General features: G+C 45.0%; 2 protein-coding genes across 2 annotated transcripts; one reads left to right on the top strand and one right to left on the bottom strand.

The window, feature by feature from the left end:
* Window positions 1–558: 558 nt before the first annotated feature.
* Window positions 559–18,516, top strand: Spty2d1 (SPT2 chromatin protein domain containing 1). The gene is made up of 6 exons (XM_032893565.1): window positions 559–879; window positions 8,946–9,060; window positions 9,765–11,297; window positions 12,645–12,810; window positions 14,141–14,218; window positions 15,517–18,516. Exons 1-6 carry the CDS (start codon window positions 820–822, stop codon window positions 15,608–15,610), a joined length of 2,046 nt encoding a protein of 681 aa, XP_032749456.1. The 5' UTR covers window positions 559–819; the 3' UTR covers window positions 15,611–18,516.
* On the bottom strand, window positions 16,771–25,044 carry Spty2d1os (SPTY2D1 opposite strand). The gene is made up of 3 exons (XM_032893566.1): window positions 24,976–25,044; window positions 24,152–24,237; window positions 16,771–16,877 (listed from the first exon to the last, which is right to left on the bottom strand). Exons 1-3 carry the CDS (start codon window positions 25,042–25,044, stop codon window positions 16,781–16,783), a joined length of 252 nt encoding a protein of 83 aa, XP_032749457.1. The 3' UTR covers window positions 16,771–16,780.
* Between the last annotated feature and the right edge of the window lie 67 nt (window positions 25,045–25,111).

The raw sequence follows: 25,111 nt of genomic DNA on the forward strand, positions 1-25,111 counted from the left end.
GCCGGAATGACCAAGTTCAAGGTAACTCAAAAGAAACTCAGGCTAGACTCCCAATGAATGCTCTGTGTTCTGCAGTGCGTCAGAGTCAAGTTCTGCTTGGCATGTGACTAAAGTCTTCGCTCATTCCCTAGGCTTTTAAAAAAGCAGCGGGGTGCCTCCGTGAGATAACTGACATCGGAGAACCAAGCGAAGAACAGGATGTTTGCGCATGCGTAGCTTCGGGGCTCCCGAGAGACGAAACTGAGATCCCTTGCTCCAGACCTGTCGCACCGGCTGTTGGAACATTAGGGATCTAAGCATCCACCCGTGACACCTACAGAGTCCAGATCTGGAAGGGGGTACAGTGCCCACCCCACACCGGAACTTGCACTCAAATCCTCTCCGGCCGCGAAGATCCTCAAACTCATCACTCGCCCCGGCACACACACAAAACCCTTATCCACGCCCCTAAGCTGCCATATTGCGTCTGATTGGCTGCAAAACGCTTCAGTCCCACCCACTTGAGCCAACGCCAACGGCCACGTACCCGTTTTACGTGTCTTACCCCCGAAAGCGGAAGTTGCGCAAATACTCGCGAGCGCTGCGGAGTCGCTGAGTTTTGTGTGTGTGTACACACACATACACATATATTGTATTCGGCCGCAGCGCGGGGGCGGTACACGGCATTAGAAGGCGCCGGAAGTGTCCGTGTCGAGGGGCGGCGGGAGAAGGGCCACCAAGGCAAGCCAGTCAGTAGAGCTTAGGCTCAGCGAGCAGCAAGACTCGCGTCCGCCGCTTCCCGAGTCCCCGGCTCAGCCGGGCTGTTCTCTTCAGCCAGACATGGACTTCAGGGAAATCCTCCTGATCGCTTCCAAAGGACAAGGTGTCAACCATGTACCGGTGAGTCACCGGGGTTTCTGTAGGAAACCCAGGCGTCAAGTTCGTATGTGGTGGGTGGAACTTCCAGGGGAGCGCCTGTCGGCCTCAGGGAGACCTGAACTACGCACGCCCTCTTCTGGAGTTTCCGCGGAGATTTGGGTACACAAGGGCTGGGGATGGGAAAGGGAGATCTTTCTTGGGGTCGGTCTCACTAGCTCATGTGCCCTGAAAAGTAGGCTTTGCGGCTTGCGGGTTTTTTTTTTTTTTTGTTTATGGATGTTTTTTTTTTTGTTTTTGTTTTGTTTTTTTTTAGAGTTGCGCAAAGTAGGGGATGAGCCGCGCCTGACAGGGTACTGTGTAGCATTAGTAGCCCCTGACTTCCAATAAACTTCAGCCCCTAAATTGAGGACCAATATAGCCAGGAAACTCGGGGACTTTAAGGACTTCGCCTGATAGCCTTTGGGTCTTTTTAGCGGTGTCGAATACGGATTTTCAGGTGAATGTTTAGTGATTTCTTGAAAGGGTTCTCTGGTTCGTAGCCCCACCCACTGAACCAAAGATGAATCACCTGCCAAGGAGGTATCTTATATTGGAAAGAGTTCAGGGCTTTGCAGGAAATTCATTGCCAACTAACTGTAAGGTGATCATGTGGGCTGCGGGTGTGTGGTAGACCTTTTATTTGCCGCATGTCCCTTGGATCTATCGATTCTCCATGCGAGCGGGTTGGGCAAAGCCATTTTCAGCTTTCATTTCCTAGTGGACTTCCAGATTTTGGGGTTCTGTTTGCTCAGTAGATGTGTGAGTTCGATCATATTCTCAGAGGTAAATACTGAAGTGGCGCCACATCTGCTTTCTGGGGTTGTAGCTGTTTTGCATAAACTAATCATTTCTGGATCACCAGAAGGTACCCACAGAACAACTGTAAACCGATATATCGCATTGTGATACCTGTGATTTAATCAGTGAAGTGTCGGACTTAACCTTTTAGAGTCAGATGAAACTTGAGATCTCACTTGCATTCTGCAAAATTTATAATTTTGTATGTTGCTGTACTTTTTCCTCTGTCACTTCTTGTCAAATCCAGCCTATTTTTTTAACTCTTGAATATATCTACCTAAAATAATGAGTAAAAGTAATGTGTGTATGTGTGCGCATATATGTACATATATATTACATGTATGTTAATATATGTGGTCAGTCATGTCCCACCCTGATAATAATCACTCATTAAGACTCTTCTAAGCCGCATCTCATAAGTCTTGCAGGTTGAATCTGTGGGCACAAGCCTTTGAGGTCTGGAGCAACAATATTTATCTATTTGTAGATTATCTAGTCACATTTAGTTAGGTCTAATAGTCATGTTTGCATAATTTGGTCTGATTTTATCTTAGATCTTGAATCTTGAGAAAGATTTTGGTTTTGTTTGTCTGTTTTTGTTCTGTTTTGTTTTAAAAAGATACTAGCTTTATATGCCTAAGAATTGTCTTGTGGAAGAATCAGAACCCAGATTTGATTCTGGGGGGGAGAGACAGACAGACAGACTATTAAAAGCCAAAGCTCCTGGAAAAAAGGCAGACACGGTAACCAACATCATCCCTTTGTGTGCTTGGTCCTTTCTCCCTTTAGCTGTCTTCTCCCTGTCAGCATCATCTTCGATCCTATCAGAATGGACTCAGATTCTAGTCTTCAGAGTTTTTAGACCATACCTATATTGAAGAAAGCCAACCTGGCTGGTGATGGGCTAAAAGCTAAGAGGTTAACATCCAAAACACCCGTGCAGCCATGTTGGCTTGTCACAACAGATGTAGGTGTCTGTGGCTGCCTACAGAGCTACAGTTGTATACCCTTACCTGGAGTACTTGGCTCTAGAAGTATTCTGCATGGCGGAATTTTTCTGCAGAATTTTTATAGAAATACATTTGTGTACATATATGTATAAATATAATGAAGTATGAGGATAGAAATTAGGTCTAATGACAAAATTCATTTGTTTTGTTTGTGTAAAATTTGTGTAGTTTGGAGATATTTTTAATTTTTTTATTCTGTCAGTTTCATGGTAATTATTGTCACCCTCCGTTATCCTCTGTCCCCTCTCCAACTATGTCTCTTCGTCCCTAGGCCTCTCCTACTTTCATGGTGTGGGTGGGTGGGTGAGAGAGAGTCACAGAGAGACCCACTGAGTTTAAATAGTCACGTGCATGAGCATGGGTGAGGCATGGCCAGTTTACCAGAGGCTGCATCTCCAAAGAAGTCACTCCCCCTCCCTGAGCAACCATTACCCACTAGCTCAGCAATCTTTATTTCCTACCTCAAAGAGTGGCTTTCCTATTGCTGTGATAAGACACCATAACCAAGGCAACTTATAGAAGAGTTTATTGGAGGCTTAGAGGGTTAGATGTCATGACCAATATGACACCAGGCATAAAGTCACCTTACGAATGAATCCCGAAGCCTAACACCAGTGATACACCTCCCCCAAGGCCATACCTTCTGAGTCTTCCCAGACACTTCCAACTAGGGACCAAACAGGAAAACGTGTGAGCCGGCAGAGGCATTGTGATTCAAACGATCACAGGTCCCATGAGCCCCTCTCCCATACATAGTGTTCGGAATGTCAATTTTATCCTGCTTGGATCTTGTACAGCTTGAAGATCCCTTTTGTTCCTCTTTAAACAATTTTAAACTTTATTTTATGCATATGGGTGTTTTGCCTGCTTGTATGTCTGTCCGACACGTGCACACAGTGCCCCAGAGTCCGGAAGAGGACATCAGATCCCTTAGAATTGGCACTACAGAAAGTCGTGAGTCTCTCGGTGAGTGTTGGGAACTGAACCTTGGTCTTTCAGCAGAGGATCAGGTGTTCTTAGCCACTGAGCACCTTAGAGTGGTTCTTCACTGACTTTAACCCAAGGTGTGAAGGCAAATAAGCAGTTTCCCACTTGTGCTGCCCGCTTGTTGGAGAGGTCAGAGTTCGGGTTAGGTGTTGCCAGGTTCTTGACCAAGAGTTGAAAAGGCATACACACACATCGATGATCTTATTTGCAGCAAAGCAGTAGTACTGTTGAAAGAAGTTACTTAACAGCACAAGAGCAACGATAGATCACTGCAGCCTGGGGAAGAGGGGCCTGGTTTTCTTTGGGTTCAGTTATTTTGATTGATGGGTAGGTTGTATAATCATTTTTCTACTATGCATGTTCCTCTACGTCTGATTTTGACCCTGTGCACCCCCAGTTATGCCCAAGTAAATAGAGATTCTCCTCTAGGGTTCCAAGGGGATGCACTTCTTCCTCACGGTGCATGCAGCAAAACCATCTCAAGCCTAATCGGCCCTTATAATCTGTCAGACCTGGAAACTGGAAATAAGCTTGAGTAGAAATTGTAAGTTTGCTCATTAGGTTGGAAAGTATACCATTGTTTCAGAGAGGGAAGAACATGTAACCCACATAAATGATGGATTGAGTGGCTTTGAGGTTGCTAGGTGCAATTTAGAGTGGCTATATGTGTGCATGTGTGCGTGTGTGCACGTGTGCGCAAGTAAAGGAAACAGGCTACCAAGGACTTTTTTCCCAAGGGGTTGTGAATAACCCAAAACCAAATAGTGGTCCCACTAAACTGTCTCTTATACTTTTACCTGACTTCACTATCAGCCAGCCCTTAAGACACTTCCAATTTTTGGAGCACGTTGGATTCTGGATTTTTGAATTAAGGATGCTCAGTTTGTACTAATATTTCCCTCATTGCTCTTGTTTTTAAATGGATCAATCATCTTCTTCATGTTTTAGTTAAAACAAAGGTAGGATTGCATCATGTGTGGAAGTATTAGGCAGAGACTCTTTTCTCAGTGGAATTCTGAACACAGAAATAACAGCTGATCAGGATGATGTAACCAGGCATTGCCAGCAGCCTTTCCTTATAAAGACAGGATCTTATGTAAGGTTGGCCTATGGAACTCATTATGTAGACCAGGCTAGCCTCAAACTCTGAGAGAGCTGCCATCCTCTGCCTCCCAAGTGCTAGGATTGTAAGAAATTGTCCAGAACGGTGTGGGCTAACAAAGGTTTTTGCTGGAGTAGTGACTGCTCTCTGGAAATTGGATCCTGGCCTCCCACTAAGGGCTAAAGGCTGACTAAGACATCCCTGCTATCTCAGACAGCTGCTCTCTAGTCTAGAGTGTGCTTCTCAACCAGTGCTTCATGTACACGGGCTTTAGAAACTGCTGCTCCACCTCCCTTCCCCAGGGACTCTGTTGTCTCTCTCCCCCATAACACCTTAGAGAATCTCTGAATAATGGGATAGCAATTAACAGCCATTGTGCTGAGGCTGTGCCAGCCACTGTTCTAAGAACTTCATGCGTTAATTAATTTAGTCACCATAATGAGCATATGAAGAAGATTTTACTTTAGACGGAGGCCTAGTGAGGAGAAGAAGCTGCCCAAGGCTGCACAGTGAGTTGTGGGACTGGCTATAATGAAACAGGGGATCTGCTCCAGCAGACTGCTTCACAGTTCCTGCTCTTGACCATGGCCCCCTGTTGGGCTGGGGGAGGGGTGTTGAAGTGAGAAAATTCGCCACCTTCATAGGCAGAAACTCAAGCTCCTTGCCCAGCTCTTCTTTTTTAATACAACTTTAGGCAGTAACACTTGGATTTTTATATAAATAGAAAATAGAAAAGAAATACAAAAACCAAACCAATAGCATATAGAAACGGCGGACAACTATGACCAACCACCTGAACGGGCCCTCCTGATCATGTCTGATTTCTGAGGTTAAGCAGGACTGGAAACTGGTAGACAGTGGGATATGGGAACTCTGTTCTAAAAAGTGTAGGCGTGATTCCTCTCCCAAGGAGGGAAAGGACAACATAGGGAAGATCAGCTGTAGACCTCTCTTGGGTACACATGCTCCGGTAGAATTTGGGGAAGTCTATTTAAGATCGAAGTCTGAGCTGGAGAGGGGAAAAGTGTTGGAGTTAGATAGAAAGTTAAAGTGTGGGAATATGTTTGGTCTGGAGTCAGAAGACCTGCATTCACTATGTATTCAGCTACAAAGCTTATGCCTAAGCACCGGGAAGCCCAGTCACTGTTTTTAAAGACCATTTCTAGTAAAGAAGTACTCATTGGATGGGTGCGTTTGTGAGATTTGAATAAAGCACTAAGGATTGAAGCAGGGCCTCCAACATGCTAGAAGTTCTCTATCACCGAGCTGTGCCCCGACTCTAACCGAGGATTTTATAAACCCCACAATATTTGGTTTTGGCCCTAAACACCATAGACAGCATGAATGGATGCTCTGGATATTTTCTTTTCACATCCTTTCCCACATCCTGCTGAGCTAGCTTAATGCAAAGAGCTACTTCCTGCATTCCTCCCCTAGCTAGCGTCTTGAGAAGGTGTTCAAAACTTTGTGGTGTTGATTAAAATGAACACATTATTTGACTACTCTAATCAATAGTTAAGTGATGTTAAATCATCAGAAAATATATTTTTTCTACAACAACCTCATTTCTCCTAAGGAGCGTTCAGGGGTGAGTAAAATGCTGGTTCTAACGGAGCGTACTTGTTGAGCAAGGCTTGTGAATGGCATGCTGCGTCTTAATCTGATCATGACTGGAGAGTTTCCATGCAAGGAGTGTTTTTAAATAGCCTGATGTGTTCTAAACGCATGGGCTTTAGAACTACAAATCTTGGCAAACTCCATGGTGCCATATTAAATGTAGAAGTGCCACCATGGTGGATCCTTCATGGTCCAAGAGTGATGAGACTGGCTTTGTAGGGTAAAGAAACTAGTCCAGCGGCTTTTCATGAAGCCTAGACAATGAAGCAGCCTTGTGCCTAGAATCAAGAGTCAGAATTGATAGGTACATCTTGATGTGCCGCTGCTATGGCCGTGCGTGGCCATCTGAGGCAGGAGACATGCCAGATGGCCTAAAGAGAACACAAGTGTTCTGACCTCAGGTTTAAACATCATTCTCTACTGTGAGTTGGGGGAAACCTTACAAAATATTCCATCAAAACATATTTTGGTCTGCTTGCAGCCCTCTCTAGAAAGGTTTATGGAATTCAGTGTTAAAAGATATATGATCGGGGAGGGGGGAGCCCATATAGAAGGGGAGAGGTAGGGGTTATAGGGGGATGTTGGCCCGGAAACCGGGAAGGGGAATAACAATCGAAATGTAAATAAGAAATACTCAAGTTAATAATATATATATATATATATATAAAATCATATACCCAAGGGAAATTTAAACATCCATCCCGCCTAAAATGTCACAGCAGCATTTTTTTATGAAGCCAAAAAACTGGAACTAGTCCAGATGGCCAGCTGGCAAACAGATAATGTATTGTGTATCTATGCCCTGCAGCATCGTTCAGCTGTTTAAGGAATGAGCTCCTGACAAAGCAACATGAGCCTTGAAACCTTTATGTTCGTGAAGAGGCCAACTGAAAGACTGTTCTGTCAGGCGCTAGTCTCTGGAGAAGCACAGTAGGAATGGTTGGAGGGGGTTATTTGTGCAGCTGGCGAGTCCAAACTTCGTATGGGAGGCCAGGCACTGTGGAGTTAACGCTATCATCCAGAGGTAGTGTCATCTCTGCTGACCCCAGAAGGGTTCTGAAGTCACCGAGCTAAGTAGGGACCGTGGGCATTATGGCAGTTAAGCTGACTCAGATGTTAATGTTATCAGTAAAATTCTTCCAGGCGCAGAAGATAAGCACCTGGTTAAATAGTTTGGTTCTAAGCCAAGTGAGCACACAGAGTTGACTGTCACAGTGTAAGATTTCATTAAGTGTATAAACTCGAGGGTAGGTGATTTCGTTTTGAGGTGGTTACTATATTCTGAAACTCTGCATATACCAGAGATACTTAGATCGTGAAATGCTGCCTGTGAGCTGCATGTCTTAGTAAACTGGAGTCGGGTGTCATATTCATAGTAGTATTTCTGGATCGAAAGAGCTCTCAGTTCAGTTTACAAAGATGTGGACTAATTATAGGATCTGAATGTGTCCTAGCCTGGGTGACTAGGAAATAATTGGTGCTGTCTTGGGATTTCTCTGGCAGAGATGAGTCAGTCGTGAACACTGCCATCGTGCAGGATTTTCAGGTTGGATGAGGTCTGCCTTCTCAGCCAGCTGCTTTTTCAGTTGACTAATTTACTTGAAACTTGAGCTTACTGCAAGATACATTGTGTTTGTCAGCCCTGTAGTAAGCAGATCCTTTGACTTTCTTCCAAGGATGCCATACACGGGATGGGAGAGCATGGGGATGATAGGCTGTCTGTCATACACGGGATGGGAGAGCATGGGGATGATAGGCTGTCTGTCATACACGGGATGGGAGAGCATGGGGATGATAGGCTGTCTGTCATACACAGGTTGGGGTTTATAAACCGAGCATGGGGTTTATAAACTGCTGGCTTTTTCTACAAAGATGATTTTACTACCAACACAGACACAGATTCAGTAGATAAAGAGAGTGTCTGTCTTATATAACAGAGAGGGTTGGAATATAGCCCAGTAGTAGAGTGCCTGGCATGTGTGAGGCCTGGGTTTCTTCTTAGGCTGTGATTTAAAAAAACAATCTGGCCCATAAATTATGTCCATTGTCCCAGATAGGAGAATTAGCTCTGTTTATCCATGCTTCTTTAATAGTAGATATTTAAGAGATTGAAGTATTTTTTTCTTTCAGGGTTCAAATCATCCTTATTCCTGTCTCAGTCATTTTCTGTATGCAATTACTTAAAAACCAAAGTCCATAAAAATAACATCTGTGCCTGGGCAGTCTTCGTGATCTTGGTAATTCGAAAACCAGTGTAAAGGAGCTGTGTAGCAAATTAATATTTAATGAACTTAAATGCTACAGTTAAAGATTACAGAAAACAAGGCTCTTCATTTAGATTCCTTGTTCTTTCCCTTCCTCTTCTCATCCTTTCCTCACTTTCTTTTCTACATTTTCTGCAGTACTGGCTGGGGATTAAACTCGGAGCTGATACACGTCAGACAAGCACTCTCCTCTGAGCCTCACAACCCAGCCCCTAGACTATATGTTTGTAAAGTGTTGTTGCCTATAGTTTTTATTGTTTTTGTTTTTAGAAAAGGTACAGTTTGGCGGTGGGACCTCCGAAGAAAGACCCAAAAGTGAAAGGTGTCCAGTCAGCAGCCGTGCAAGCTTTCCTTAGGAGGAAAGAAGAGGAGCTTAGACGGAAAGGTTTGTGCTTGTGCTGCTTCTCGGCCTGTCTGCCACCAAACCCACGTGTGTTTGTGAAAACCTAACAGCTTAGTAGTTTGGGAATATTGCATGTGTGTCTGGGTTAACTTCATAGACAAATACATGCGTCCTTGTGCGCTTGCATGTGTGTGCGTGTGCTCAGAGTTGGTTATTTGTGTTGTTCTCTCTAACCCCATCTCACCCACCCCCAAGGCTTTGTGGCACTGGGCATAGTGATATTCACCTGTCACCCCGGGTATACAGCAACTGAGGCATGATCATTTCCTAAGCTCAGGAGCTTCAGAGCAGCAGGGACAACACAGCAAGGCCTTAATCTCATGAGGGAAGGTGGGGAGACATGAAAAGGCCTGGCGTATCGACCATTTGAATAGCCATCGTATGTCTTCATTCCTTACCTCGGTCCTGGTACTGTTACAGGTTTTCATTCATTCGTTCTTAACAGCTTCAGTGGGTGCTGGTGTTTCATTGACTTAAGTGTATTTGAGACATTTGTGCATTTAACCAAAAGCCAAGTCCCTTACCTGCTTAGTCATTAAGAGAAGCTCATATATGACCCACTTCCTTATTTGACAGATATCTAGAAAACCATAATTTAACACTAAGCTTTGGCTGTGCACTGACGTCACAGGAGCAGCTGCTACACTGAGGCTTGAAATAATGTGCTCTTGTTTTACTCCTTTCAGCCTTGGAAGAGAAAAAAAGGAAAGAGGAACTAGTGAAAAAGCGAATTGAGCTCAAACATGACAAAAAAGCAAGAGCTATGGCCAAGAGGACAAAGGACAATTTTCATGGTTACGATGGGACTCCTATCGAGGAAAAGACAAAGAAGAGACAGGTGGTGGAAAGTCCCCTGAACCAGGGAACTGATCAGGAGTACGATATGGAGGAGGAAGACTTCATAGAATACAATCAGGCCGATTTGGACCAGGACTATGAGGAGGAGCTAGAGCCTCCCAAGGTTGAAAGCAAACCAAAGGCCCCCCTTAAAAGTGCCCCATCACCCATGAACTTCACTGACTTACTGAGGCTAGCTGAGAAGAAGCAGTTTGAACCAGTGGAGATCAAGGTAGTGAAAAAAGCAGAAGATCGGCCCCTGACCGCAGAGGAACTGAGGGAGCGAGAGTTTCTTGAACGGAAGCATAGGAAAAAGAAACCTGAACCTGACGCCAAACTACCTCCAGCCATGTCCAAAAGGGCGCCCTCTCATAAAGACATGAGGGGCACACAGCCCAGCAAAGGTGCCGGGGACAGGCAGCCTCCTTCCAAAGGATTGCCCCCTCCTCACGCTGAGAAGAAATTCAGACCCAGCACAGCCAATGAGAAACAAGTAGCTTTGCCTTCATCCAAATCCCTGCCAGGAGAGAGGACCAAGGTAGGATCTGGCAGTAGCTCCCAGCCCTCACTTCGAGAGGGTCACAGCAGGCCTGTCTTCAATGGGGCAGGAAAGTCCCACCCCAGCACCTGTGCACCAAGTGTCCCAAAGACTGCTGCTAGCGGGACTCAGAAATCTGCTTCTGAGCACAAAGCCAAAAAATCTCTTTCTTCTCATCCGAGCCATTCCAAGCCGGGGCCCACAGTTCTCTCACACAACAAAGCTAAGAGTCCAGGTGTCAGACAACCGGGCAGCAACTCTGGCTCTGCTCCGGGGCAACCTGGCCCGGGTACAGCTCGACCTGCACTTAGTTCTGGCCCTGTGCCCAGGCGCCAGAACAGCAGCTCCAGCTCAGGGCCTGAGCAGTCAGTCAGTGGGATCAGAAAGCCGGCCAGCAGTGCACATCCCTCTGGACGAACACTCAATGGCACAAGTGGCCCTGGGCGACCTGCAAGCATCTCTAATGGCCCCGGGCGACCCATCAGTGGAGCTGCTGGTTCTGGAAGACCTGTGGGCAGCTCTGGAGGCCCTGGGCAGCCTATAAACAGTCCACATGACCTTCGACGACCAATGAACAATCTAGGCCCTCCTGGGCGGTCAGTCAGTGGCCCTGGGAGACCCATAAGTGGTTCCATTCCAGCTGGACGAACTGTCAGTTCAGGCCCTGGAAGACCAGTGAGCAGCTTAGGGCCTGGACGAACAGTTAGTAACCCTGGTGTCCCCACAAAGCCCAAATGCACCGTTGTCTCAGAGACAATTTCTTCGAAGAATATTATTAGTCGGTCAAGCAATGGACAAATGAATGGAATGAAGCCTCTCCCCTCTGGCTACAGATCTGCCCAAGGTAAAATTGACCCTCATCTTAAAGAATATATTTATCACGAGGCCTTTGGAGAAAGGACCTTGCTTATAGAATCAGGAACCCTGTGACCACTTTCACAAGCCCTGTAATGTGCTCGTTGTTGATAGTAGAAAAAGAGGGCTTATCTAGGAGCCCCTGCTCACAGCCCCCACCTTGTCTCTCTCACAGCAGGAAACCTGGCTTTGTGATGTGAGAGGTGGTGACTGGACATAGTGGTTCTGTAGGATAATGTTCTATGTGAAGACTAAAACTTGGAGACGAGAGAATAATTAAGAACTTAGAGCGTTTGCCACTCTGTCGTTCAGCAGATATTTGTTAAACGCCTCCCCGTACCATCAGCTATTTAGGCTGCCCTGAGTTCTGTTCCTTTTAACGGGTGGTGTGAAGACCTTGTCACTTGGTGCTTTAGGAATCGGCCATCTCAGAGTTCAGAGGCACTGACCGCTGTGTGCCGCATGCTTTTCAGCCAGAGATTAAAAAGTTGCTCTCAGACACTGGTCTGTGGTTGAGTACCTGTCTCTTGAAAGTTGTTCTTCAGTTCATGGGTGGTTTGCTTTTTGTTTTATTTTGTTGTTTGTTCATTTGGGGTCGTAGGCTTTGTTTTGTTTTGTTTTTACACAAGATAGCTCATGTTGACCTGGAACTTAACATATAGCTGAGGGTGACCTTTAATGTCTGATCCCCCACCTCTACCTCCTGAGTGCTGGGTTTAATGTAGTCGTACTTTTAAGTCTATAAAAGCAACTATAACTCTGAAAATGTTTCCTACTTGTTTTTTTAAGCTAGGCTCTTCCTGTGTTGTCCATGACTTCTTAAACTGTTGGCTTAGATAGTTGACACTTTGGGCATGTGCAGGTCTTTGAATTTTTTTTTTTTTTTTTTGGGTCTTTTTTTCGGAGCTGGGGGCCGAACCCAGGGCCTTGCGCTTCCCAGGCAAGCGCTCTACCACTGAGCTAAATCCCCAACCCTAGGTCTTTGAATTTTTAAGTGAAATGAAAATTTCTCTGTAAAAAAAAAATAGGAAACTACTTTTGGTATGTGTATTTGGTAAAATTAAAAATTAATGGTGCTGTGGTAGTTTGTAACTTGACTCAGCTTCAGAAATTTTACTGATCTTTTAAATCCCAGAATAACTAAGCTAGAAAATCTCTGACAAGGCTCCGAGGTGTGCTAAGACGCCCAGGAGCTCTGTCCCTTTGGGTGCTTGAGCCGTCTGGTGCACCCTGCTTTCAGGGGTGCCATCGTAGTGTTTCTCTGAATCCTGGGTGACATGGTCCCCTGCAGGAACTATTCCTCCATACAGTGTTCTTACATGGCTTTTGTTCGTAGGTCCTCAGAGGCTACCCTTCCCCACTGGCTACAAAAGGCCTCGAGAGTATGATGATGATGATGATGAATATGACTCGGAAATGGATGATTTCATCGAAGATGAAGGAGAACCTCAGGAAGAAATATCCAAGCACATTCGAGAGATCTTTGGCTATGACCGAAAGAAGTAAGCCAAAGATTTACCTAAACATAAACTCTATCATTTATAGGGGAGAAACATGAACAGTAGAGGCAGCGAATGCTTAGTTAGAAACCTTTGGGTGGTGATGCTTCTTAAGAGCCCGAGCTGATTAGTTTTTAATGTCAGCTTGTCACAGCCTAGAGAGAACTTGACACAGGAAGGGAAAACTCAGATTAAGAAAATGCCGCTAGTGAGATTGGCCTTTCGGGAAGTCTCTAGTACATTTTCTTGATAATTGATTTGGGAGGGCCCTCAGCTTTCTATTGGCAGCGTCACCCCAAGGTTGGTGGTCCTGGGTGCTATAGGAAAGCCCGCTGAGTGAGCTCTGAGGAGCAAGCCAGCAGGCAGCCTCAGCATCAGCTGCTACTTCGAGTTCTCGCCCTGCTTCTCTGGATAATGGACTTTATATGCAGTGAATTGAACCCTTTCCTCCCGGGGAAACCTTGACTAAGATAGGGCACACGATAGTTCTAAGGAATTCAGAGTCGTTTGTGTTGTTGGTATGGAGGCTGCTTTCTTTAAAAGCTTGGGAGTGAAGCAGATCCGTGGAATAGAGATAGACGAGCTGTGGCGCCAGAGGTGGTGAACTGCAGGGAATTTCCAGGTAACACTTTGGAAGACTTGAGGGAGGGCGTGTGTGAGACAGTGAGACTGTCACACTTCCTAAGACAGTGTCGGCACAGCTTTAGAGCCCCTCTAGAAACCAGGCCGTCCAGACAGCATCAAAGACGCACGGCACAGTGGGAGGAGGGGCCGCTCTGGAGCACATGGCAGCCGTGGAGCAGCAGCACCGTCTGTAACGCTGCCATTAGCGAGCGTCTCTGCCTCAGTCTGCCATTGGGAAGGTCTTGTCTGCCGGGTGTGAGTTATTAGATAAATGCAGCTGGTTGAGGACACCTTGTTGAGTTCGGTGCTTTTGCTAATGCTGGGTTCTGGAAGAGTTGCCTTGTAGGCACCTAAGGCTCATTTAATGCCTTTACTCAATACCCATTTCTACCCACTCTGCCATTCTCACTCCAGACAAGCCAGCAGGAATCCTGACACTGGGTAGTTTGGTTGTAAGCAGGTTTGGTTTTGTTGTAATGAGAGGCTGTAGCTCTTTTACGAAAATCGAATCTTGCTGGGCAGTGGCAGCACACGCCTTTGTCACTGCACTTGGGAGGCAGAGACAAGAGGATCCCCGAATTCAAGGCCAGCCTGGTCGACAGAGATTGTTGCAGGACAGCTAGGGCTGTTGCACAGAGAAACACGGTCTCAGAAAACCCAAGAGAAAAAAGTGCATCTCTGTTCATTTTTGACTTTGCTTTCTTGCCAGATACAAAGACGAAAGTGACTATGCCTTACGTTATATGGAGAGCAGTTGGAAGGAGCAGCAGAAGGAGGAAGCCAAGAGGTGAGCATGTTGTATACAAACATCTCAAGCCTGCAGCTGCAGGGTCCCACATGGGGCCTGGGCCACAGTTCTCTAGATAGCAGTGCTGCTGGCTGCCTGTGAGAGCTGCGGGCGGATGCCTTGCCTTTCTGAGGTTTTCCCATTTGTAAAATTAGAATGTACTTTAGTCACTGAAGCTTCTGGGGTTAGCAGTGTGTACCCAGGTGATTACAGTGTCTCGTGTGGGATGTATAGTAAGATTAGAAGCCTCGCCAAGTCTACCATGGGCTGTTTGCTTTTCTGTGCCCATCAGACTTGTCTGGGTGTTAGAACTTGTTAACTTTGCTACCTCGGGGACCTAATTGGAGTAGATTAGATTCCCTCTACCTCCTTATTTGACTGCCCAGTGGTGAGTTTCCAAGAGTTTTTTAGGTAAGGGTAACAAACAAATAAACTTTGCTTATAGTGTTGATGATGATAATTCCCTATTATACTGGAACAATTTACCTCAGTCCTAACACAAAACACTAAACCACTTTTTTTCTCTTGACCTTCCCTCCTCTAACTAGATAAAATGTTAAAATAAGTATTAAGAAAAAAGAATATGAACTATTACAATGAATGAATGTTTCCTGGGTTTTTATACTAAGTGTGTATGTGGGGGGAGGGTCACTTCTTTTCTACCTTTATATGGGTATCAAGGATCAAACTCATGCTTCTTTATTTTCAAATGTTTTTGAAAAGGGTGGAAAGATTGCTCAGTTGTTAAGGAGAACTGCTGTCGTAGAGGGCCAGAGTTCAGTTTCCAACACCCATATCAGGTGGCCCAGAACTGCCTTTTACCCAACTCTGCTCCATGGAATCTGTCTTCTTCTGACCAAGAACCTGAACGCATATAGACATATTTTTAAAAAAACAAAAAAGCAAAAAACACGGTTTCTCTGTGTAGCCCTGGCTGTCCTAGAACTCACTCTGTAGACCAGGCTAGCCTTGAACTCACAAAAATCTGCCTTCCAAGTGCTGAGATTAAAGGCATTCACCACCTTGCCTGGTCTTATAGTCTTGTTTTAATTTTGGATGTTAAGACTTTTTCATCATTCTTCTTGTGAAATCTTTATTCTACATTTTTCTGTCTGTGACCCTGTTTTATTTAAAGTGTGTGTGTATGTGTTGTATGTGTGTGTGTTTTATGTGCCTGTCACATAGGGGCAAACTCATCAGCCAATCCACATGAACGTTCTGTTGAGATGCCAATTTTGCTTTTTTAAGTTGTAGTTTCATGAATATTAACACGATCCTTCAAAACAATCTCTCCATAGTTTAAGACTAGGTATGCAAGAGGACTTGGAGGAAATGAGGCGTGAAGAGGAGGAAATGAAACGTCGAAAGGCCAAGAAGCTGAAGCGACACTAGCTGCTGCTGCTGTGAATTCTGGGAGGGACACTGCTGCAAGGATTTCCTGCCTTCAGACTGAGCAAGCCTCTTAGCGGCTTAGATTCACCCATGGGCACGCAAGAGGAAGGAATACATGCTTTCGTTTGCAGGCTATCGTTTGAGTGTGCAGTGTTTTCAGATAGTCCAGGGTGGGACCTGTAATGCTGGCCGTGTGCTCTGCTGAAGTCAGCCATTCCTGGGGTCGGCCGTGATCCTGATGAGCTATGCATGCTGGTGTGGGACCGCTCCCCAGTCAGCTGATCGCTGTTCCTTTGCTACTTCATTCAGAAGGAGAAAGACTGACATGTGAGTAGGGTACCACCCAGATCGCAGTCTCACTTGTCCTTAGGAAGGGCCTGGCCCTTCTGTGAATGCTGCCAGCAATAAAGTGACCTGTCCTAGTCTATGTTTGAATTAAAAACCCAGGAAAGAGTAGGCTTTATAGATATTACGTGAGTCTCATCCTTGTGACTTTGACACACAAAATAGAATGAATTATATTGTATTTAGCTTATTTGTGAATTGGATGCTAAGCATTCTTAATTGATATTAGGTAATAAAAATTTCTTAAGTTAAAATACCAGTTTTGCCGGAACAAGAATGTTCTTTTCCAGTTCTCCTTTCAAGCTTTCTGTTATGTTGATTTTGCCTGAAGTAGATGAGGGCCCTTACTATTATGGTGATTGGTTTTTTGTTTGTTTAATTCCTTTTTATATTAAAGAAAGATGGTTATTAAGATATTAGATTTGAAAGGTTAGTAGTTTAAAAATTAGCAAGCAACATGTATTTTGGCCCCTTCTGCTTTATTCTCCCAATTAAAATGCTGTATGGGACCCTAGGGTGACCCTGTACCTCTTGATGTTAATAACATTGCATTTGTAGCTTAAATTCCTTAGAAAATGTTAATGACCAAAAAGCCAAATATTTAGTGTATCAGGAATACCACCTCTCTTTGTCCGTATTGCACTTTTATTTCTAACTATGCACTGTGAAGAGAATTTTCCCTGTTGTTGGTGTTTTACTGAGCTGTGTAAAACCTTAAGTTCTATCCTGCTTAAAGCCAGACCTACAGACTTGATGTCACTTCAGCCTAGAGTCCATCCAGGCTGATCTAGGTCTGGCTGGAAGGAAGCCATGTCTCGAGGACAGTCAGCAACAGAAAATGAAATACCACGCTAGAGACTGGAGTGTGGAGGGTTGGGAGTAGCCAGGATTTGGATTGTGGGGCAATTCCACATGACTCTGGCTGTCTTCAACTGTTAAGCCATGATGGGTGGGAAGCTGGAGAGGCTTCTTTTCAACAGGTCCAGACTTTATGCATTTTGTCCATGATGTCTTCATTCTTTAAGCTTGAGTATTATGGGTAATCATGTTTCGCCTTCCTTTGTGGGACCATTTGACCCAGTCCTTAAAACAAACTCATTTTGAATTGAGTTTCAGACTTTGAGAAAGTGCAAGGATTTAATTTTAGAGGGTGTAGAACACTATGACTCTCCATGTAGGTCTTTATACACTGGGAACAGAGAGTCTATTAACTTCCCTTTCCCTAGCCCACCGCTAATACAAAGGGAGTAAGATTCCACTTGATAAGTAGGTTTGAGCATTGTGTCATTGCTGTCACTTGTATGTTTCCCCTCCTCTGTGATTTTCCCTGAATAACCTTTTTTCATATCCATACTCTGGACTCTGTCATTGCAGTCAAAGTTACTGGCGGCTGAAAGTTTACTGTACTCAATGTCAGGGTGCAGCTGTTTGCACAGAAAGGAGCCGTTGTGCTAGATTAAAGTTTCAGAGCTCGGTAGAGTGAGATTGTAATGTCTGTCATGTATGCATGCATTTCTGTAACAGACATGCATCAACTTTTACATAAGTACGCTGTGTGGCTCGTTGAGAAAACACAGGAAAGAAAGATTGTAAGTCCAAATCATGTCTTCCACTTTGCTCTTCTATATTTCCTGACCACTTAGAAAAAAGCTCACAAGCCTTTGAAGAAACAGCAGCAGGCTGTTATTTTTTCAAGGTTTACAAATTAAGTGCTTGATTTTTAATGTATTCTCGCTACTGTTTTGATTTTCAGATCTTGATTCAATATTTGAAGATGTGCCTTTTATTGGGTAATGTTAATTCTCGAATGTAGTAATGTTGTACCACAATTGTAATGTTACATGATCATGGGTGTGGCATTCTCTGACAAATTATGTGACAAGAAAGTCATTTTCAGAGAACTCATGGCTCCGATTGCACAGTCCCCTTGCTAAAGCAAAGGGCACTCTCTTAAGGCTACTTCAGAACTGGTCTTTGTATTTTCTCTAAGTGATGGATGCGTCGTGTCCATTTAGAGGCAGGGTACCACGTGTCCCAGACAGCCCTAGATACGTGCCATGAGAAAGTTCAAAGACTAACAAAGTCTATAGGAACTCAAAATTTCATTTTTGTAATGGTAACCCCCCCAAGATTTTCTCCAAGAAATAAATTATTTTGTACTTTATAACTTAAAAGCAGCTAGTAGTACATTTCTGAGATATAGCAGGAGACCAAAACATTTTTGGAAAAAGAATAAATATATAAAGAGAGACTGGTTGTTTTATTTTCAGTGTGCTGATTAGACTATTTATTGTGTGAGTGGATGAGATGAAATACATATTCAGGTTCAGGGTGTGATTAAGAGTGAAATATAGATTTCTTTGGCATTATTAAATCCATGATGTCTTCTACATAATGGACAAATCAAATATGAAAGAAAAACAAACACTTTGGCATAGCTTAGCTTGTTTTCTGGTGCTGTTGACCTGCAGAAGAATATACTTTTGCATATACAGGTGAATGTCTTGCAATTTATGTATACAAGAAATTGTAGGCATTAAAATATTTTGTTGATATTTTTACTGGTTCTCATTTATTGATCAGAACTTGAAGCTATTCCTTCTCACCTGGAACACCGCACTAACTGGGAACCTCTGTAGGCTTATTAGGTTCCAAGGTCAAGCTTGTCCCTGGGACACACTCCTGCTTGTCGTCCCTTATATACCTGTATCTGGTCAGCCTACCACTGATTTCTCTTCCACCCTCCCACCGTCAGCTAGAATACCATTGTGTTCTCAGATGCCAAGTTAAAAAAAAAAATGGAAAATGGGAGCTGGAGAGTTTGCTCAGCGGTTAAGAGTACTTGTTACCCTTGTAAAGGACTCAGATTCAGGGGTTGGAGATTTAGCTCAGTGGTAGGCGCTTGCTAGGCCCTGGGTTGGGTCCCCAGCTCCGAAAAAAAAAAAAAAAAAAAAAAAAAAAGACTCATATTCAATTCTGAGCGCCCACATGGTGGCTCAATCCCAGTCCCAGGGGCTCTGACACCCTCTTCTAATCTCCACCAGGACCCCGCATGCAGGCAAAACACACAAAACATAAAATATAAAAAAATAAAAAAGCTGGACGTGGTTAGAGCAATGAAATGTAGCTTTGTGACTCAGGGTTTTGAAGGTTTATTCAAATGGAAAAGCAACAGCAGAGCCGCTATATAATTCCTCTTGTCAGAATTACCAGTTCAAACCCCTGTAAAGAGCTGGAGCTGAAGAAATGGCTCAGTGGTTAAAGCGCGTTCCCCGGACAACCATCAGGACAGTAACAGTGTAGCACACACACAGCCAGATGAGCACCCCACACCCTTGTGTAAGCCCAGCTGTAAGAATGGCAGGACAGGAGCTGGGGATTGCTGGCTTCTAGCCAAGCCTGGCCAACAAGCCCCCAGTCCCTAAAGACAGCTTACCTGGAAGCAAGGTTGTGAAAGAGGACAGACACCCAGTACATTCTGGCCTCAGTACATGCCAGAGATATACATGGACTGACGGTGGGTGAGACTAAGGTGAGTCCTTAGGAATGTCACAGGATTAGTGGACACACCCATGCATGCGGAGAATGTGAATAATTTGACCCACTACCGTGTGCTGAGTCTGGGTCATGTGAGAAATGTAAGAGCTACTGAAAATGTCCAGATTCCCAGTTACTACGATTTACATGTGTGGGTTTTATATCCATCTCCTTTCCATAGGCAGGGTCATTTAGGGGCAAGAGGGTGGATTGGTGTAAAGGTGAAAAGAGGTGTGAAAAGAGGAGTCTCTGAGTTCAGAGGTCAGCACATAAAAGGGAGGCATGATGGCGGCCATCTGTAAATCCAGCACTTGGCAGTGCAGAGGTGGGTTCCCATGGCTCCCTGGCTGGCCAGTCTAATCAAGGTAGAGTGATAAAATAATAAAAGACACCAGGCATTGACTTGGTCTCCACAGTGAGCACACAAATACGCTCTCAGTGTAGGACCTCTTAAAAAAGGGTAAGAACACCAAATACCAGTATTTTCTGTGTAAACTATAGGGCTGCTTTGCTGGGGCAGGTCTGTTCTCTTAAACAGTGGAACCATCAGTCACCAGAATATTTGTCTCCCCATCACCACCTCTCTCGTCTCAGTTTTAGAGGGTGTAAGATCTTGGGGCCCACATCCCTGATTTATTAACTGCTTAGAATTTATATTTAGGTTCCCATCCTTGGACTCAAATTCACTGCATCATACTGAGAGCCGGTTAGGTTTTGTTTCTATATATCTTATCTGTTAAAGGATCACCAGAGGTCTCGAGAGAGAACTCAGATTAAGAGCATGACCTATGCACGAGCACTTGCAGAGGACCTGCGATCCAGTCCCTGCATCCACACTGGGCAACTCACAATCACCTTAAACTCCAGGAGAATCAGACCTGTGTATGCTGGCCTTCGATGGACATGGCATGGACACGACAGGCTGAGCTCTGAGTTCAAGGTCAGCCTGTTCTACAGAGAGAGTTCCAGGACAGGAAGAGAAACCATCTCTAAAAATTAAAACTAAATTAATAATAAAAATAAATATTTCAAAAGGAATTTTCGTTAACGTCTTTGGTTTTCAGGAGAGGGAGCTATTCAGGCAGCAAGATTGGTCTTGTTGGACCATTGCCTTAGCACCTAAGGTGTTCCTGGGGTGTTCTACTGTGCTGGCAAGAAGCCTCTCAGCTTCTCTTTGGTCACTTTGTAAAATAAGGGCAATACCCAGCTTCAGCAGGTTCAGGAGAAGATTAAAGTCTCACTTTAGTATCTCGCCCAATACTGAGAATGAGTCGTCCACACACAACTGCCCCTCCCCCCCCACTCCCCCCACCCACCACCCGTACGGGGGTAGTTTTTACCTTTGGACCCTGGACTTGGAGTATAGTATTTGGAAAGTGGGCCTAAAAATTCATTACCTAAGATTACAGAACGGGATTAATTTAAACCAGTTGTCTCAGTCTTAGAGGCTCCAGCAAACAGACCATGGTCATCACGCCTGTTCATGCCCACCTGCCCACTCACCCTCGTTCTCCAACAGAATATTGCTTCTGTTCATCTTAAAAAGTGTAACTACACAGAATGACAAGATAACGTGCGATTACTTTATGCGAAACCTACAACAGGAACTGTGCAGTTGAGCGATCTTCACAGCTGCATGGGTTCACCAGGGTCATCTTTGTTTACTTCCAGAGGGGTCTGGTGGGGGGAGAAAAGCATACGTCAGGAGGCTCTAAGACTGGAGGAGGAGGAGGCTGTCTGATCCTGTTAGCAGGCGCTCAGCACTATGGGGAACCGACTGCCACCACGACCCCCATGGGTCAGTTTGCAGAAGTGGGCTGATCTAGGACATAATGCTGAAAGCTGAACATTTTAAACATCCCGTCAGCTTTACAGAGATTAATGTTGACCCTAGGGCACAAACACTCTACCTCCATTCTTAAATAAGTGTAAGAAAGCACGTGGGAAACTGGGTGTGGCTCAGACGGTAAATGCCTACCACGCAGCAGGCCCTGGTCTGATCCCAGCACCACAGAATCTCAGCATTCAGGATGCAGAGGCAGAAGGACCAAGGCAGCCTTGGTTCCATCCTAGGCTGTGTGAGGCATCTGTCTGCTCATTAAAAGCACACGAAAGAAACCTGGCTGGCCCCCAGTTCTGAGTAGCCAACAATAGGAGATAAACTACGGGAACATTTTCTCAAAAACTGGAGAGAATCTGTTTCTAAAGTCACTAGGGTTAGATTGTCATGCTTCCTGGGTTAATGCCGGGGACTCTCTAGCAGTAAAGAAGTCAAAAGTCCACTTACCCCTCCTGGGGGATACTTATATCCCTTCCACATCGTTCCTGCAATAAGAACCAGCCATAAGACAACAATCATTGTGGGTTGCCTTGGCTGATGATGGTGGCAGGGTGCTAATTGGAAGGCCTGAGTCTATTTGTAGAGTCCTGGAGATCCCTGGCTTCATTACAGACCAGATGATGGGTGGCCCAGCATGGTACTTCCTGACTGGTGTACTTTGAGGTCTAGTCTAAACTAAAATGGCCATTTTGGGAGGCCAAACTCAGACACTAATTGTGACATCAGTTCCTATGACACGGGCGGGCCCCAGGGGTTAGAGCAGCAATGGGTTGACCAGGACTTTATGTTTGTTTGCATGAAGGGAACCTGGAAAGGGAGGTTTGGAACCTTAATAAGCCATTTGCATGATAAGATATGCATTTGCTCAAACTATTCAGGGCAGAAAAGGATGGCTGTGAATAATCAGAACCACCTGGGTTTGTTTGCTGGGAGAGTAGGATTAACAAACTAGGCGGACAACAGCCTTAGGCTAGTGTTAAACTACGGGAGGAAGAAAAGGCTTGTGACAGTGACTCAATAAACAGGTGTAACTTCTTCCGTCACACCCACACAATGTGACCGCTTTGAGCTAGGAGGCCTGAGGGAGAGCCAAGGGCCAGCAGCTACCATCTCCTGCTCTTACTATACCTGAGGGCAGGGCTACCATCCCCACACCTCCCCTCAAGTCCTTCTGCCCTTGACTCAGTATATTAAGACTACCAAAAGTGGTCTTTATCAAACAATGTCACTGCTCTTAGAAAAAAACAAATCTGGATGAAATGGGTGGACCGCTGGAAGCCCAGACTAGGGGTTCCTGGAAGAGTGTTGTGCTGACTTCTGTTTCCAACGGTAGGAGTGTGAGACACTCTGAGGTCTGGCTTGCACCCACGCTCGACCCAACCCACCATACACACACACCAATGAGGTGATTGTATGGTGTTGTGGATGGCCCAGCCACTGTCACCAAAGTTCACTGGCAGGTTCTCATTTCACTTATTAAAATTTGTAATTCGCTAATTTTTTCTTTTCTTTTTTTTTTTTTTTTTTTTCGAATTTAATTTTAAGCTTCACTTTAAAAAAATAGATTCCCAAATGTGACCTTCACGAAAACAGTAAAAGAGCAAAACATCTCCGGTTGTACCTGTGAAGAAACTGACATGCAGAAGATTTAAACCTCTCAAGTTCTCTCAGTAAGTTGCAAAGTTAGAGCTCAGTCTCAAGTTTGTGTTAGTTCTAGTGTGGCAGACCTTCAGACGGGGCATTAGAAGTGCTCCTCCTGAAATTACTTTGTGCAAGCTACGGGGCAGCCACTTAAAACTCTAGGTCTCCTGTTTCTAATGGCTGGACCAAGAGTGCGCTTGTGCCTCCAAAATGTCTCTTAGGGCCCAAGCTCAGGTGTCCAGTGTTTTAAAGACAAAAGCCACAGTCGCATCAGTGGGGGTTGGTCACATCACTGAAGGATTTGGAGTAGCCAAGTAACATCTCTTTTCTTGCAAAATTCAGCCCGTTCTCCAGATAAGCAAACGACAATTCCCTTTGATTTACACTGCCTCTTAGCTATTTTAGTTTTATGCTTTAGCTTGCACAGGCATCGATTTTTCTGTTAATATGTCTGGGCCATGGTTAGGGGTCACAGACAAAGGTGTTAGCAAGGCAGGTGCAGCTGTTGGGTGGGTGGGTAGAAGGCTGAGACAGCTATAAAAAACAGCTATAAAAAAAAAAAAAAGTTGCGACAAGATGGCTTTGCCTTAGTCATTTCAGTCTGAGCCATCTATGGTGGCAGGCACGTGACTGTAACACCAACACTCAGGAGGCAGAGGAAGGTAGACCTCTGTGGTGGAGTTTGACACTAGCCTGGTCTACATAGTGAGCTCCAGGGCAGCCAGGGCTGCATCTCAAAAGGAGAGAGAGAACAAAGGCTCTACTGAGGAAGAGAAAGGAGACGAGGGAGGAAAATGAGAGAGAGGAAAGAGAAGGAGCAATAAAATCAAAGTCATTATAGACATGGATATATAGATGCTCTTAATATAATTACACACGTATGATAAATAGTTTATATGACTAACATATGCTGGTATAGTTTGAGGAAGAAGGACTAATAAACGGGAGTTGTTCAGAAGGAATCCTGTGAGGCACAGCTCCTCACAGACTGCCCATGCTCAGCCTGCTTTCCCCAGCAGTAGCCCCCAGACGTCTGTCCTTGAATACATCTCAAGCCATCCCCCTTCTGTGGTTTGCCTGTTTCCCACAAGGGTAAACCGTCCCCTCAAGCCCGCAGGGCGTTGGAGCATTCTGTGGATGGGGGGCACCCAGACCTACAGACCTGACTCACTCAGAGCAGCAGCTCCTCCTCCAAAGCTTGAGCCCTTCGTCGTGCCTTGTTCTCCCGAACAGATAGCCTCTCTTTCCACTTTAGAGTTGGAGGCTGAGACAGAGAGAAAATTACGGGTGGGCGTGGCCCCACCCATTGACGCCAAGGAGAGTTGCTGTGCTGTGGTGATTGGAGAGGGGCTGCTCAAACTATAACCCCAGCCTAGAAACTCATCTACTTGGCTTAAAACTTGGTTTAAGCTAGTCACTGTGTCCAGTGTAAAATGCTTTAAAAAAAAAAAAAAAAAAAAAAAGCAGACACTCAGAGTTAAAAAATGTCATGAAGCCTGGACACAAGTGACATCTATCTAAGCAGAGGTAGGGGACACAAGAGACATCTAAGCAGAGGTAGGGGACACAAGTGACATCTAAGTAGAGGTAGGGAACACAAGAGACATCTATCTAAGCAGAGGTAGGGGACACAAGAGACATCTATCTAAGCAGAGGTAGGGGACACAAGTGACATCTAAGTAGAGGTAGGGGACACAAGAGACATCTATCTAAGCAAAGTAGGGGACACAAGAGACATCTATCTAAGCAGAGGTAGGGGACACAAGTGACATCTATCTAAGCAGAGGTAGGGGACACAAGAGACATCTATCTAAGCAGAGGTAGGGGACACTAACTCCTCCAAAGAAGAGTGTCCCAGTGGAATGAGGAGAATATCCTGGCTTCATTTCTGTCACATCCTGACTTCCAATTAGTGGTAAAAACCCTTCCCTACTTGGTCAGAAACCTAGATGGGAGAGTGAGGCAGATCCAGACCTGGCAGGGATGCAAAGCCGGTACTTACCATCGCCTCTGGAAATGTGCCCATGTAGGACGCAAGGCCAACAAAAAGTATCCAGCCCAGCACGATCATCACCAAAAGAAAAATAATTTCTGAGCCACAATCACACGGTAAGGGACTGTTCGCCAAGATCTTGGCA

The sequence above is a fragment of the Rattus rattus genome, chromosome 2 (genome assembly GCF_011064425.1).
Source record: "Rattus rattus isolate New Zealand chromosome 2, Rrattus_CSIRO_v1, whole genome shotgun sequence".
NCBI classification, from domain to species: domain Eukaryota; kingdom Metazoa; phylum Chordata; class Mammalia; order Rodentia; family Muridae; genus Rattus; species Rattus rattus.

Coding starts and splice junctions, on each gene's coding strand:
- Spty2d1 (XM_032893565.1), top strand. CDS start 820: ATGGACTTCAGGGAAATCCTCCTGATCGCTTCCAAAGGACAAGGTGTC. Junction 880..8,945: donor AAGGTGTCAACCATGTACCG/GTGAGTCACCGG, acceptor TTTTGTTTTTAG/AAAAGGTACAGTTTGGCGGT. Junction 9,061..9,764: donor AGAGGAGCTTAGACGGAAAG/GTTTGTGCTTGT, acceptor TACTCCTTTCAG/CCTTGGAAGAGAAAAAAAGG.
- Spty2d1os (XM_032893566.1), bottom strand. CDS start 25,044: ATGATCGTGCTGGGCTGGATACTTTTTGTTGGCCTTGCGTCCTACATG. Junction 24,238..24,975: donor GCACATTTCCAGAGGCGATG/GTAAGTACCGGC, acceptor TCTCTGTCTCAG/CCTCCAACTCTAAAGTGGAA. Junction 16,878..24,151: donor GCTTTGGAGGAGGAGCTGCT/GCTCTGAGTGAG, acceptor AGTTGAAGACAG/CCAGAGTCATGTGGAATTGC.